This window comes from Nicotiana sylvestris, chromosome 2 (genome assembly GCF_000393655.2).
Source record: "Nicotiana sylvestris chromosome 2, ASM39365v2, whole genome shotgun sequence".
NCBI lineage: Eukaryota > Viridiplantae > Streptophyta > Magnoliopsida > Solanales > Solanaceae > Nicotiana > Nicotiana sylvestris.
Genome location: NC_091058.1, coordinates 142,976,311 through 142,990,241, shown reverse-complemented (window position 1 = coordinate 142,990,241; position 13,931 = coordinate 142,976,311). Strand labels below are relative to the sequence as shown.

At 36.8% G+C, this 13,931-nt stretch overlaps 1 protein-coding gene across 1 annotated transcript; it reads right to left on the bottom strand.

Moving 5' to 3' along the window:
- Positions 1-762: 762 nt before the first annotated feature.
- LOC104220554 (thioredoxin-like protein AAED1, chloroplastic) lies at positions 763-6,565 on the bottom strand. Its single transcript, XM_009771444.2, has 7 exons — positions 6,174-6,565; positions 5,487-5,533; positions 5,280-5,394; positions 1,768-1,812; positions 1,614-1,673; positions 1,404-1,499; positions 763-1,052 (listed from the first exon to the last, which is right to left on the bottom strand). The coding sequence occupies exons 1-7, from the start codon at positions 6,483-6,485 to the stop codon at positions 933-935; spliced, it is 795 nt and encodes a 264-aa protein (XP_009769746.1). The 5' UTR covers positions 6,486-6,565; the 3' UTR covers positions 763-932.
- Positions 6,566-13,931: the final 7,366 nt, after the last annotated feature.

Here is a 13,931-nt window from a genome sequence, read left to right as displayed (position 1 = left end):
TTGATTTTTCTTTAGTAATAATATATATAAAAAAAATAATAAAAAATAGTGAAAATAGTAAATGAAATTAGATTATGAAGAGAAAAAGAATATAAAAAAGAAGAAGTTAAATGAAATTAGAATAGGAAAAAAGAAAAAAATAAGAAGAAAACAAGAAAAAAGAAAAGGAGAAAAGAAAAAGAAAAGAAAAGAAGCATAGAAATAAAAAAGAATTGGAGAATAAAGATAAAATTCCCCACAAAATCTACTATGGGTAGGAAATATAATTAGTTATGGGTAGAAAAACAAATGGGTAGACAAGGGTAAATAGTTTTGTTTTTGTACTTCAAGGGGGGTTTTACAATTGAATTCAATAATGATATATGTTATTCTAAACATATCACTTTCAATTAATTCAATGCATAAATAGAGAAATCCCTTTTTGACTCCAAGCCGTGCAAATCACCAACAATCTACAAATTTGCATTTTCACATCGCCTCGTGTTTCCAATTACTTTCAACACACCCACTCAAAAAACCAAAGAAAAGCATCTTTAGATGGGGGAATATAGAATCAATATAGAATTTTTAGCAGAAAGCAGTAGATGTTCCATTCGAGACGAAGATACCAACCCTACGTTTGCCATGGCTTCCACATATGATTTTGGCCTTCTGCTAATTATCTATGCGTATTCTGAAGATGTTAGAACTTGGAAGCATTATAATGGACATTAGTGATGAATTGGCTATAATATGTTTGGGCTGTAGCAGCTAAGCCTAATCTTTGGCTAAAATACAGCTAATACCATTAGCAGTAGTATTATACATGTGCATCATACGAAATTTTGGTGCTATTTGTACATCATGCCCCTTTACACCAGATTTACAACATAAACAATTAAGGAGAAACTTAAATTCTATATTCATCCACTTCCCTTGGAATAAAGATGGCTTTATACAACAGGAACTTTGCAGCAAACATCAAAGATATCTTCCATGGGAGCGTGGTCACCGGTTCCTTCATCCTTCCATGCATACAACAATTGCTTCCCTTTGAAGAGAAACATCCCTCCCTGATATACAAATGAATATTACTATCTTACACGTAAGGGCTAAAGAGCAATCATGTATAGAAGTCTCAAATGGACGGATTTGACTACATTTGGGCGGGTTAAAATGGTACAAAACAATAAATGGATTGGATCATAACCCGCTCAATGTTTTCTTGGGTCAAGATGAGCAGATCAATTTTGGATTAAACAATAATTAATGACCCTGAGTCGTCCAACTCAAAATCATTTTCATTGGTCAGTTTGTTCGTTTATAATTTGTTTAATTACATAATCAAACTATATTTCCATGGGCTAAACTTGACACCCCTAATTATGAACAACAATGCAGCAGTAGAAAGAAAGAGCTTAAACCTGTTGCAAGACACCACTTCTGTCATCAGGGGTGGCTTCAATAGTGTAGTTCTTTGTAGCTTCTTGCAATTCTTTGAATCTGGAGAGCACTTTAGCCTGGCACGATAAATAGTCAAGTAAAGCAAAAATTAGGTAAAGATCAAGTAATTATTATCTTTGGCGCATAATGATCATTTTTATGAAGAGAAACTAGCTTCTTGAGATCATTACACTTGCTGGGTTGAAAAATGTGCGCCCAAAACCATAATACAAGCCTAGAACATCGTATGCCTGAGATACAAAGGAAGTGTGAAAATCCTCAAAGAAAAGAACACCAAAGGAAAATAAAGTATTTGCATAGTTGTGGAGAGAAACAGATACTAACCCTGCGGTCCGGATCAGCATACAAGCAATCCAATGGAAATGGTAGCTGGCCACATGAATAATGAAGCTAAAAGAATCAGATCTCACGATCCTTAAAAGATATAATCAAGATATTAACAGCATGATGAGTTGCCAGTTTAAAATAAGAACAATAACAGCTACTATGGCTCAATCCAAAACTAGTTCAGATCGACTATATGAAACCTCAATATCCATCCTGCACCATTTGGATCTTTTCGTTTCAATGCTCAACAAATTGGTCTTTCAAGACAAGTTAATCCCAATTAGTGTACGTTTAACACCTAACCTAGTATAAGGGTACCAACTAATTGACATTACCATATAGAGTTTAAAAGTAAAAAACTTCTTAAAATACTCTTACCATTACGCCAGATGCCAAAATTAAAACTACTTCAAGGATCAACACTGCATCTTATTTCCTATGAATAAGGCTAGATATGCCATGCATGAGATGGATCCAGACAATGCATCGTAGTAGTTCAACATAAATGTATTCTTACGACAGCAGATACTAATTATAGAGGTGTACATGTAAACTGAGCATAGGGCACCATATATCTCTTGGTTTCTCTCTCAATTACATAAGCATTTACGTCATGTACTGTTTGACGAAGCATAACACAACCAAACAGGGCAATTGCTATCTGAACTCTAAAGTCAGTGTAACTAAAAACAACTCTTTAGATATACATACTAGCCCCTTATTTAATTCCTTCAAAAGTAAATCAAGTTTCAAATCTAGTCCAGATTCCTCGACAAACATCAACATTTGGCCACATAGCTTACAAGTTACAACACATCAAGGACAACTGACAGAATCAAAAGTTCCACAAGCTTGTTGTGGGCAAATCCACTTATTTGCTAAAACAAGCATGGAATACATAACAAGGATAATCATCATAGCGCCCAATCCGTCAAATCCCCACCACCGGTCCCCTGAATCACAGAACAAAACAAGGATTTCAAGTCCCTGCATTAATTCCTAACTCTTGTTCTTCTTTGTTAAAGTTTCTAATAACAGAACTTCAACTTTAGTTGACGTTTTTCAGCGAGCACATGTTATTTAACTTTTAACATATACATACCGAACCTCAAATCTTCTTCTTCTTTTTGTTTGATAAATGAGAAACCCCTAAGAGCCAATGTCTCATGGTTCAAAACTCGGTGGATAATGGATCTACCCCTCTACCCTTCTCCACTTAAATACCAGGCTTTTATCCATACCAAACCTCCAATCTTAGTCCATTTCTTCATTGAGCACATGTGGGACTTTACTTTCCTATAGTACAAGCCTTTATTTACAATATTTTGGAAAACCTTCAAAGCTATGGAGTGAGCTCAAGGTAATATTACCTTGAGAGGAAACTCAACTCTTTAAAAAAAGAATGTAAAAGAGCAGTTTTGCACCCTGAGTGCTCTTTACTGGATCACATTGTGGTAGTATTGACACGACGAAAGATAGACAAGACCAGGTTTATGGATGCTTTAGGAACAAAACTGCCTTGCTCCCTTGGGCAAGAACAAGTAATTTTGTCCTTTCTACTAAATCTGTATATCGTTAATTGTCATAAGTACCAATCTCAATACTACATACTGATTTATTGCACTTATTCAACTATATAAGCTTGAATTTTGCATAACAGCTGCAGCAAATAGGAAAACTTGCACATAGGAGAAACGCAAAACAGTCCAACACTCAAATTTTTTAGTCATAAAATTTCTTTAAATATCCTACTAAAAATCCACAATAATGAGATAACCTCGTTTGCAATTTTAACATGGAAAAAAGGGAAGAGAAATGGGAGAACTGGGTAAAGAAAGGGAAGAAGTAGCAATAACATGGAGACAATTAGCTTAAATTCCAATAAATCAAAATAGAAAAGTCACTAAAGCAGATAGCATTTTGTGTTTGATTCGATTTGTTCCATGGTTAGAGATAATTACATTTCATTCTACCGGGAATCCTGTGCATAACAAAGTGCATATTTCCGAAGAGATTTTTACTAAATTTGATTATACTTGAAGCATCTGGTTAGATCAAATATAAGTACCGTATCAACAGGACCAACTCAGATCCAAGATTAGGATAAAGGTAGATCTAGACTTACTGCAATCCAACTCTTGTTGGACTGGTCAAATCCAAATTAATCCTTAAAATGGGGAAACCTTAATTCTAAAAAAGAAATGAAATTTTACTTTTAATGTTAGTTTCTGAAAACTGGCATGTTACTCCCACTGAATCCAAGATTGGTTATGCTGAAAACAACCTTCTTTAGTTTTTCCGGAGGGCTCCAAAGCTAGTATTATATCTGAAAGGTAATACCTTTATTCCCAAATCACCTCAGGTACCATAGTTACACCCTTGTTTTAAAAGGGACCCACTGGGATTCTAAATCACATAATTCTTAAAATGATGTTTATTAACAAACATACTGTCAAAGATAAACCAGCACCTTCAATGATTAATTTACCTAGTAACTCCAGATTGTTGGTTGACTTAATCTATGTTCACATGATAATTCCATTACAAATGGCATGGTACCGTGGAACATTCCCATTTTTTAAACCTAAAGCCTTCACTTGTAAAAGGACAGCCTGGTGAACTAAGCTCCTGTTATGCGCGGGGTCCGAGAAAGGGCCGGACTACATTGGGTCTTCACTTGTAGTTTAGAAAAACTAACAAGCGCACATATAAATCCAAATACAAAATTGCAATCATGCGAAAAAGAACTTGCAAATCTGAGGAGTGGACATTGTACACGAACATTCTCCCAAAACCCAAATTTCCACCAACACACATGCTAACTATATGCAAATATTAAAAATACAGCAAATATCTTCAAACATAAGGATAAAGGATGATTCAGACAAACATTCTCTTCCCACCCATGACACAGAGCTATTATGCACACGAACTTTTAGCCAAATAAAGTCAAGAGGTAAGGCAAATCCTACACTATATTCTTGCACAAACCACATTTAGATACCTCGTGAATCAATTTTTGTAAACTTGACTAGAAAATAAAAGATTTAAGCTTGCAAAGTTAGCATTTGTTCATGAATTGAGAACAAAATTTGCACTTGAACTTGGAAGATTTTTCAAGCTGAAGCTGTGGTTTGAAGGTGTATTGCAAGTGAAGTTTTTCAACTATCAACTCCAGCTCATGATTCTTCAACCTTTACTCGCTTTTATTTCTCAAAAACTACAACTATTCAAACATAATTTCAACTTCTACAAATGTTCTTTTTAATCTGCTGAACAACTCAACTTTTACAAACTATTTCCAATTTAAACTTCAAATATATGTCAAGGGGCCCTAAGTTTGCTTCACCAAGTGCGTCAGAAGTTTGATATGACAGAAAGTGCAATTCAAAGTAAGAGCTCAGCTAGCTTATTTGAAAGAAATACAAATAATATGTCACAGAACTGAATCATTAGCAAATTTTTGAAGTAAACAACGGAATGCAACATTAGTGGTAAAGTTGAGATACCCTTTCAGCAAGAATACGAGCTTTGCTAGGAGCACCGATACCGACAGCAATTAGCTTTACACCAGCAGATTCAAATCTTTCCCTTGACTCTTTGAGTGCTTTAGCAAGTTCCCAACTAATAATGCATATTAAGCAAGGATATGAAAAGAACAATTGTAGATAATATACCAAAATATTCTCTTGAAAGCAAAGGGCAGCATGATTTACCAGCATGGACAGCCAAAATGCCTCAAGAGTGCAACAACAGCTACTCCCTGGGGGACCAAACAAACCAAGAAACAAAAAATAACTTGGCCATAACAAATGCAATTATGGAACAAAAAACATCACTCAGCCAATTGACCATGCATTTAAAGAAAAATTACTCAGTGTAGAACAATTCTTGAATACTTAAAAGCATAGGCGGGGCTGTGATATAAATTCAATGGGTAAAACCTTTTAAGATTCTTGTCACATAAAGCATTGCAGTTTTTGAATTGTGGGTTCAAATTTTCATATTCATTGCAAATTCAGTTGAACCCATCATTTCCAAGGTCCGTTAGCCTCTTTTAATATATAATTTTTTTGAGTTTAAGTTCTATGCACGAATTGCGTAAACAATATTTACACAATAAGGTCACTTAATAAGTTAGTTACATCTAATTCTGATAAATGAAATGTCTAGACCAGCTTGCGCACACCTCAATTAATTCACCGACAACCTGCTACAACCCACAAGTGCAGATGCTGGACTAACTAGTTCTTGTAAGAATAACTCTTCTTTGGCACTCTAAATTATAGCCATTTCAGGAATTTAGACAGCTTAAGATCTCAAATCTTGGAAAATTTTCGAGCTCCCCCCCAAAAAATCGTTAAATAAGCAAAAATAAAGATAATTGAGTAGAAGGCAAACACCTCATTTTGATCCCAAAGGTCCTCAAACTTGACGGACTGACCAGTGGCAGTGAAGATGCTAACATCAGCGAGGACATCACCGATGTTTTGAGGGAAGGCAGCGGTGGAAGAAGCTTTAGTCACGAAATTAGAAATTTGTTTTGGTTTAGTGGGTCTAATTGGAGAAAAGATAGATGCCGTGGCAGAGAAAGAAGAAGCAGAGGGTGATGAGGAAGGGAAAGGGTCAAGAAACTTGAAAGTTGTCGAAGTCGGGGAAGAAAGTGAACGTAATTTTGCAAGTGTTAGGCTCTGCAGAGATGTCACGGTTGCCATTTTTTTTGTCTTCACTTCCACTTCACCAGAATTCGTGTGCACTACTATAAAAAAGACGAGAGATGATTTTGCGTGGACTTGGCAGCTTCTAGTTAGGCAAGGATTTCTAACTAGACCAAAATATGACCGTCCATTTCCTTTTTCCGTGGCTTGGCAAAATTTCAAGTCCAACGGTGTACAACAAGCTTGAGTCCGTTTCATGCTAAGTTCTAATTCCGTAATTATAACAGTCTTTTTTTTGTTAATCTTTGACGGGTAAACTTTAACATAATTGTGTAACGATCCGACCGGTCGTTTTAAGAATTTACTGTCTGATTCCCTATTAACTGTTTTTTCCCGTGTTTGTTTCTGCTATTGTGAGTTGTCGGAAGGGTTTATTTGGAGTTTCAGAGAGTTTTGGGACACTTAGTCCCTAAATAAGAACTTAAGTTTTGAAAATTTGACCGTAGTCGGGACAGTGTGAAGACGGCCTCAGAATGGTATTTCGATGGTTCTGTTGGGTGATTTCGGGTTTAGGAGCGTGTTTGGATTGTGTTTTGGAGGTCCGTAGCTAATTTAGGCTTGAAATGCGAAAGTTGAATTTTTGAAGTTTCCGGTTCGATAGTGAGATTTTGATCCGAGGGTCGGAATGAAATTACGGAAGTTGGAGTAGCTCTATAGTGTTGAATGTGACGTGTGTGCAAAATTTCAGGTCATTCGGACGAGGTTTGATAGACTTTTTGACCGAAAGCGTATTTTGAGAGTTTTTGAAGTTCCTAGGCTTGAATTCGATGCTAAATTGGTGTTTTGATGTTGTTTTTGGCGTTCCGAAGGTTGGAACAAGTTTGAACGATCATTATGGGATATGTTGGTAGGTTTGGTTGAGGTCCCGGGGGCCTCGGTGTATTTCGGATGCTCAAACGGGCACATTTGGCCTTTGGGAGATTGTTGGTTTTCTGGTATTTTTAGCAGCAGTGATTTGTTCATTGCGATCGCGTGAGTCCATCCACGATCACGTAGGGTAAGTTGAGGTCAGACATTTTTTGTGAATCGCGATCGCGAAGGTAGGCGTGTGATCGCATAGGGTGGGCAGTGCTAGTCATTGCGTTCACATAAGGACCTTTGCGTTCGCGTAGAAGGACTTGGTGTGGCAGCGAGGTAATGGAATTGCTCTATGCGATCGTATAGAACTGGTCGCGATTGCGTTGCTTGAGGAAGTTGTCATATGCGATCGCATAGGTATTTCTGCGATCGCATAGGGTTAAATCTGAGCAGTATTTAAATAGCACATCCGCGACCCTTCTTCATTTTTCCACTATTTTTGAACGGGATTGAAGCTTTTGAGGGAGATTTTTGAGGAAACCAAAGGGGAATCACTTGGAGGTAATATTTTTGACTTCATAACTTGTTTATATGTGATTAAGGACCTAATTAGTGGTGAAAAATTTAGGAAAAATGGGTAATTAGGGCTTAAGATAAAGAAACCTTAAAATGGGTATTTGAGGGGTCAATTGAACTCCGATTTCAGTGTTCTTGTTATGTATAGACTCGTGAGAGTATGAGAATTTTGAAAATGTAAATTTCATCCGATTCCGAGATATGGGCCTGAGGGTCGTTTTAGTCATTTTACCTAATTTCGCGTATTAGCTTAGAATATCTTTGTGGAATCAGTTACTTGAAGTGTTATTTACATTATGCAATTGAATTGAATAGATTTGGGTCATTTGGAGTCGAGTACTCGTGAAAAGAGCGTGGTTTCGGGTTGATTTTGAGTTGGTTCGAGGTAAGTGGCTTGCCTAACCTTGTGTGGGGGACATTCCCCTTAGGATTTGATATTGTTGTAATTGAAATGTCTTGTACGTGAGGTGACGAGTGCGTACTTGTGCTAATTGTTGAAAATCCTGCTTTCACTTAAGTAGCTTTAATTGTGTTTTTCCTTTCTTGCTTACTCTACTCGAAATTTATATCTGCTATTAGCTTAGAAAAGCATGTTTAATTTACTTAATTGCTTTATTGTTTAAACTGCCGAAATTGTATTATGTGAAGTATGTTAGGTTAGAATTACCTATTTTTACTTGGTACGAAATTTAGCTTAATTGAGTATTCCTTGTGTTGTTGCTGTGTGTTTTACTTCGAGACTACGGGACGACATCCCGGGAGATCCCCTATACGTATTTATGATTTGAGTTGAGGTGCGGGATGCCGAAAGATCCCTAGCACGTATATTGAGGATACCAAGAGATCCTCGGGATACCAAGAGATCCCTAGCTTATATTGAGGATACCAAGAGATCCTCGGGATACTAAGAGATCCATGGCATGTATTGAGGGTACTAAGAGATACTGAGAGATCCCCAGTCATTATCTTTGAGAAGAGTGATATTCCTGGTGATTGTTTCTGTTTCTGTTTCAGTTATAGTTATCCTTACTATCCTGTATTGATTCTTATTATTATCTTCCAACTGTACTGCTTTACCTTATACTGTCGCACCTTATATTTCATTTAATATCAGTGGGGCCCTGACCTTCCTCGTCACTACCCGATCGAGGTTAGGCTTGGCACTTACTGAGTACCACTGTGTTGTACTCACGCCCTTTCTGTGCATGTTTTTCATGTGTAGATTCAGGTACCTCCACTCAGACTTACCAAGCTCAAGACGTGTCACGACCCGGATTTTCCACCTCGGGAGTCATGATGGCGCCTACTAATGTGAGCTAGGCAAGCCAATTATTGAACCATCTAACTTTTTACCAATTTTATTCTCTTTAACAATTACGAAGAAATAATATTTAAACAACAGAATATAACATAAGCGGAAGAAAACAATAAGTCATCTGAACATGAATATCTATTACAACTATTTAAGTCTCGACTACCCAGAACTGGTGTCACAGTTTCACAGACGGTCTAAGAATACTACAAAGAAAGGTCTGAAGGAATTAATTACAACACTGTTTCTTGAAATACATGTAAGAAATAGGAAAGTAGATAGATGGAGACGCCAAGGCCTGCAGACGCCTACAGGACTACCTCGGGTCGCCTGATGATCAAGAATCAGCAATCTCACTGCGGTTCGAAGTCCACAACACTGGGGTCTGCATAAAAGAGTGCAGAGTATAGTATCAACACAACCGACCCCATGTGCTGGTAAGTGCCTAGCCTAACCTCGGCAAAGTAGTGACGAGGCTAGGACCAGACTACCAAATAAACCTGTGCAGTTCAATTATATACAGCGGGAAAGAAATACAGAAATAAACAAGTAAAGTTGGAAGGGGGAAACATGCTTCGGGAAATAGCAGGTAAAACAGAATATCAAGAGAATTATTAAGGAATCAAAACCACCCACTAACACGAAAAAAGGTACAAAGGCATATTTCACTTTCTTTTCATATCTCGTGGCAGGCGTGCCACCCGCTCCCATTTCACTTTGTCTTGTGGTAGGCGTACCACCCGCTCCCATTTTATTATATCTTTGTTGCGGCGTGCAACCCGATCCACATATAATATTGTTGCGGCGTGCAATCCGATCCATATATAATATTGTTGTAGCGTACAACCCGATCATTGCGGCGTGCAACCCGATCCATATATAATATTGGTGCGGCATGAAACCCGATCCATATAGAATGTTGTTGCGGCGTGCAATCCGATCCACATATAATATTATTGCGGCGTGCAACCCGATCCATATATAATATTTACAATTATAACGAGAGTCCCGACAAGAGATCAATAAGGTCTACACTGTCCCAGCAAGGGATTCGACAGCACAAGCAATCACGTCCCGGCAAGGGAGAAACAACTATAACCAAACTTGATACCACACCTAACTACCTCAGCTATAACCAAACTCGTTACAACATCTAACCACCTCAGCTATAACCAAACTCGTCACCACACCTAACTACCTCAGCTATAACTAACCTCATTCCGACACCTAACTACCTCAGCTATACCCATAATCCCTACCCAACACAAAGAATCCTCAACCTAAGCATTCGTAATATCAATTAAGAACACAATGCAAGGGAACCACAATTCAACAATAGTCTGGCACTGGGGCAACATAATGATCTCTTCTTTTTCTCACTCTTACTTCATAATTTACTTCACAACTCGAGCCAATGCTCTAAAAGTTCAATTGTCACTTATACTTTCACAATTTTGCTATACAACTTGAGACAACGCTCCTCAATGTTCATAGGTCACAATTCTTTCCACAAACTTTATACAATAATTAGAAATCTTCACCAAAGCATGAATAATACAACGAAATCATGAAAATCACAATATAAGACTCACGGTCATGCTTGGCACCAACATATAGATACTCGTTACCATCCCTATACGTCGTACTCAACAAGAAGCAAATAGAAAATAGGACACAACTCCTAATCCCTAAAGCTAAGGTTAGACCAAACACTTACCTCGATGCCACGAACACAATTCACGATTCAGTTATAGCTTTACCCCTTGATTCCACCGCCAATTCGCTCGTATCTAGTCACAAGTTACTTAATTACATCAATAAACGCTAAATGAATCAATTTGAATGCATAAAAATGGATTTTCCAAAGTTTTATCCAAAAAGTCAAAATCACCCCCGGGCCTACATGGTCAAAACCCGAGGTTCGAACCAAAACCTGATTACCCATTCCCCCACGAACTCAAATATATAATTTGTTTTGAAATCAGACCTCAAATCGAGGTCCAAATCCTCAATTTTTTGAAAAATCTAGGTTCTACCCAAAACACCAAATTTCCCCCATGAAAATCATTGCTTTTGAGTTGAAATCATGTTAAAAGATGTTATGGAGTGAAGGAAATGAGTTAGAAATCACTTACCAACGTTTTGGAGAAGAAAGGTTGTTTGGAAAATCGCCTCTTATATTTTTGGGGTTTTGAAAAATAAAAAATAACTAAAAATCCCGTCTAAATATACTATTCTCAGGTGTCCTGTGCGAACCGCACAAAACCAATTGCGGACGCACAACACTACTTGTGTTCTGCGGTGACATGTCTTAGTATTTTGGCCATAACTTTTTATAGAGATGTCCAAATGCCTATTATAATATGTTTCTGAAAACTAGATTCAAAGATCTACAACTTTTACTTTTGAATCATCCCCAAATTTCTCGTAGATCAAAAGATATGGGCTTCCGAAGTCGTATCAGTGAACCTGTGCAGACCGCACAAAATGGACTGCGGCCGCACAGTCACCAGTGCGGACAAAACAAAAACTATTTAGCACTGTGGGTTCAGAGGTTTGCACTTCTCTGAACCTGCAACATCCATGTTTTTAAGCCTAAGACATCCCGGGACCTACCCGAAACTCACCCGAGTCCTCTGAACCCCAAACCAAGTGTGCATACTAACTCAAAGACATTATATGGACCTACTCGTGCGATCACATCCTCAAAATAACATGTAAAATCATGAATTAAACCTCAAAACTCAACATTTTCATCAAGAACTCTCAAAGTTTATAACTCTTTAACCGGAAGTCCAACTCACGTCAAATAAACTCCGTTTTTCACCAAATTTCACATTTATCTTTCAAATACTATAACAAGTTTGTACCGGGCTCTGGAACCAAAATACGGACCCGATAACAATGGTTTCAAATATGAATTCTTTTCTTTATTTCTTATATAATTCAATAAAATAATTTCTTTCAAAAATTGATTTCTAAGGCTTGGGACCTCGGAATTCATTTTCGGGTATACGCCCAAGTCCCATATTTTACTGCGGACCTCCCGGGATAGTTAGAACACAGATCCAGGTCTGTTTACTAAAAATGTTGACCAAAGTCAACCATAATCATAATTTTAACTCTAAAATTTCTATTTCTCATATTTTTACATAGAAGGCTTTCCGGATATGGGTCCGGACCACGCACGCAAATCAAAGTGGGGTAAAAGGGAGTTTTTAGGCCTCGGAACACTGAATGCACTTGCAAAGATTTAGATTTAGATTTAGCTTAAATGGGAAACGAGGACGAGAACGAGCACCTGTCCTCGACGTGCAACAACAAATAGTTTAAAGATTTAGATTCCCTAGAGAATATGCAGTAAATATTCCTCTATGTTGTACTATCTAGGGTTTTGTGGCTCATGTACCTTTATAAATAGGAAGAGGTGTACTCCTAAAAAGGGTATTGAACACTTTTGTAAAGAACAATATTGACATTCTCTGAAGATTCTCGCTTTATCATATACATATAAAGTTTGTCTTTATATTTCTTTTCTTACTTATCTCTCCTGATCCAAGAAGAAGTAATATATTCAAGTGCTTATCATTATCCATTATTGTCAGAGGAATCAGTGGAAAAATCTCACCCTGTCGGGTGAACTGCGGTCCATTATTTACTTACATACCATTCATTATCATTTACTGCTATCCTTTATATTTTTGAATCATTTATTGCTCCATTATTACTCTAAGATATTGCTAACTAATAATACACGTTCGGTAATCTTTATAAATACCATAGCTATGTCGTTTGGATATTAATATTGATTTAGATTAACCCATCTCTTATAAATCGATGTATAAAAATCTAGATCTAATGTTGGGTCATATAATGAGAATTTATGCATTAGGAAGGGAAAAAAAAAGAATAGTTTGCTTCTAACTTTCGAAGATTGTTTCAATATTTAGTTATAGCCTTGTAAGTCTCAATGTGATACAATAATACGATTGCTAGTGATAGTGTTAAATCACTTTTGATGTATCCCTTGTTGATTTTCATGGTATCTTTTCTTCAGAAAAGTTTTTTTACAAGTGATGAATGGGACGGGGATCGAGAAGAATACGGTAAGACACTGTCACTTTGACACTTTGTGTTGGTAAGAAATAATACGTAGTACCTCCGTTCCAGTTTACGTGAACCTATTTCTTTTTTGGTACGTTCAAAAAAGAATGACCCCTTTCTATATTTGATAATAATTTAACTTAAACTTACAATTTTACTTTTAATAAGAAGTTTTTATTATCACACAAATACTCTAGGGCCCTTTTTGACTTATTTATGACCACAAATCTCAAAAGTTTTCATTTTTTCTTAAACTTCGTGCCCAATCAAACAAGTTGACATAAATTGGAACGGAGGGAGCAACTAATTTGGTGTAATGCGTAAGCTGATTTTGAATACTATCATTATTAAAAAGAAGGATTGATTAAAATCAAAATCCCGCTATAATGTGGAAGGCTTCCACCAGTGCTATTAGATCATAAATCCAGGTAATGATTTTTAGATACTTAAAAGTGTTTTTTGAGTTCGCAATCACACCATGAATTTCTCCTTGAACAATGTTTTGTGCAATGAGGGCTTCTAACTTAGACCTATATAGTTGAACACCATTAAAATGTATATACTATTTTATATTGAGCTTACAGCTAACTCCATAAAAAGAATGGTGTTTGATTCTTCTAACATAATTAAGCAAAAGACTAGCAGCTTAAAAT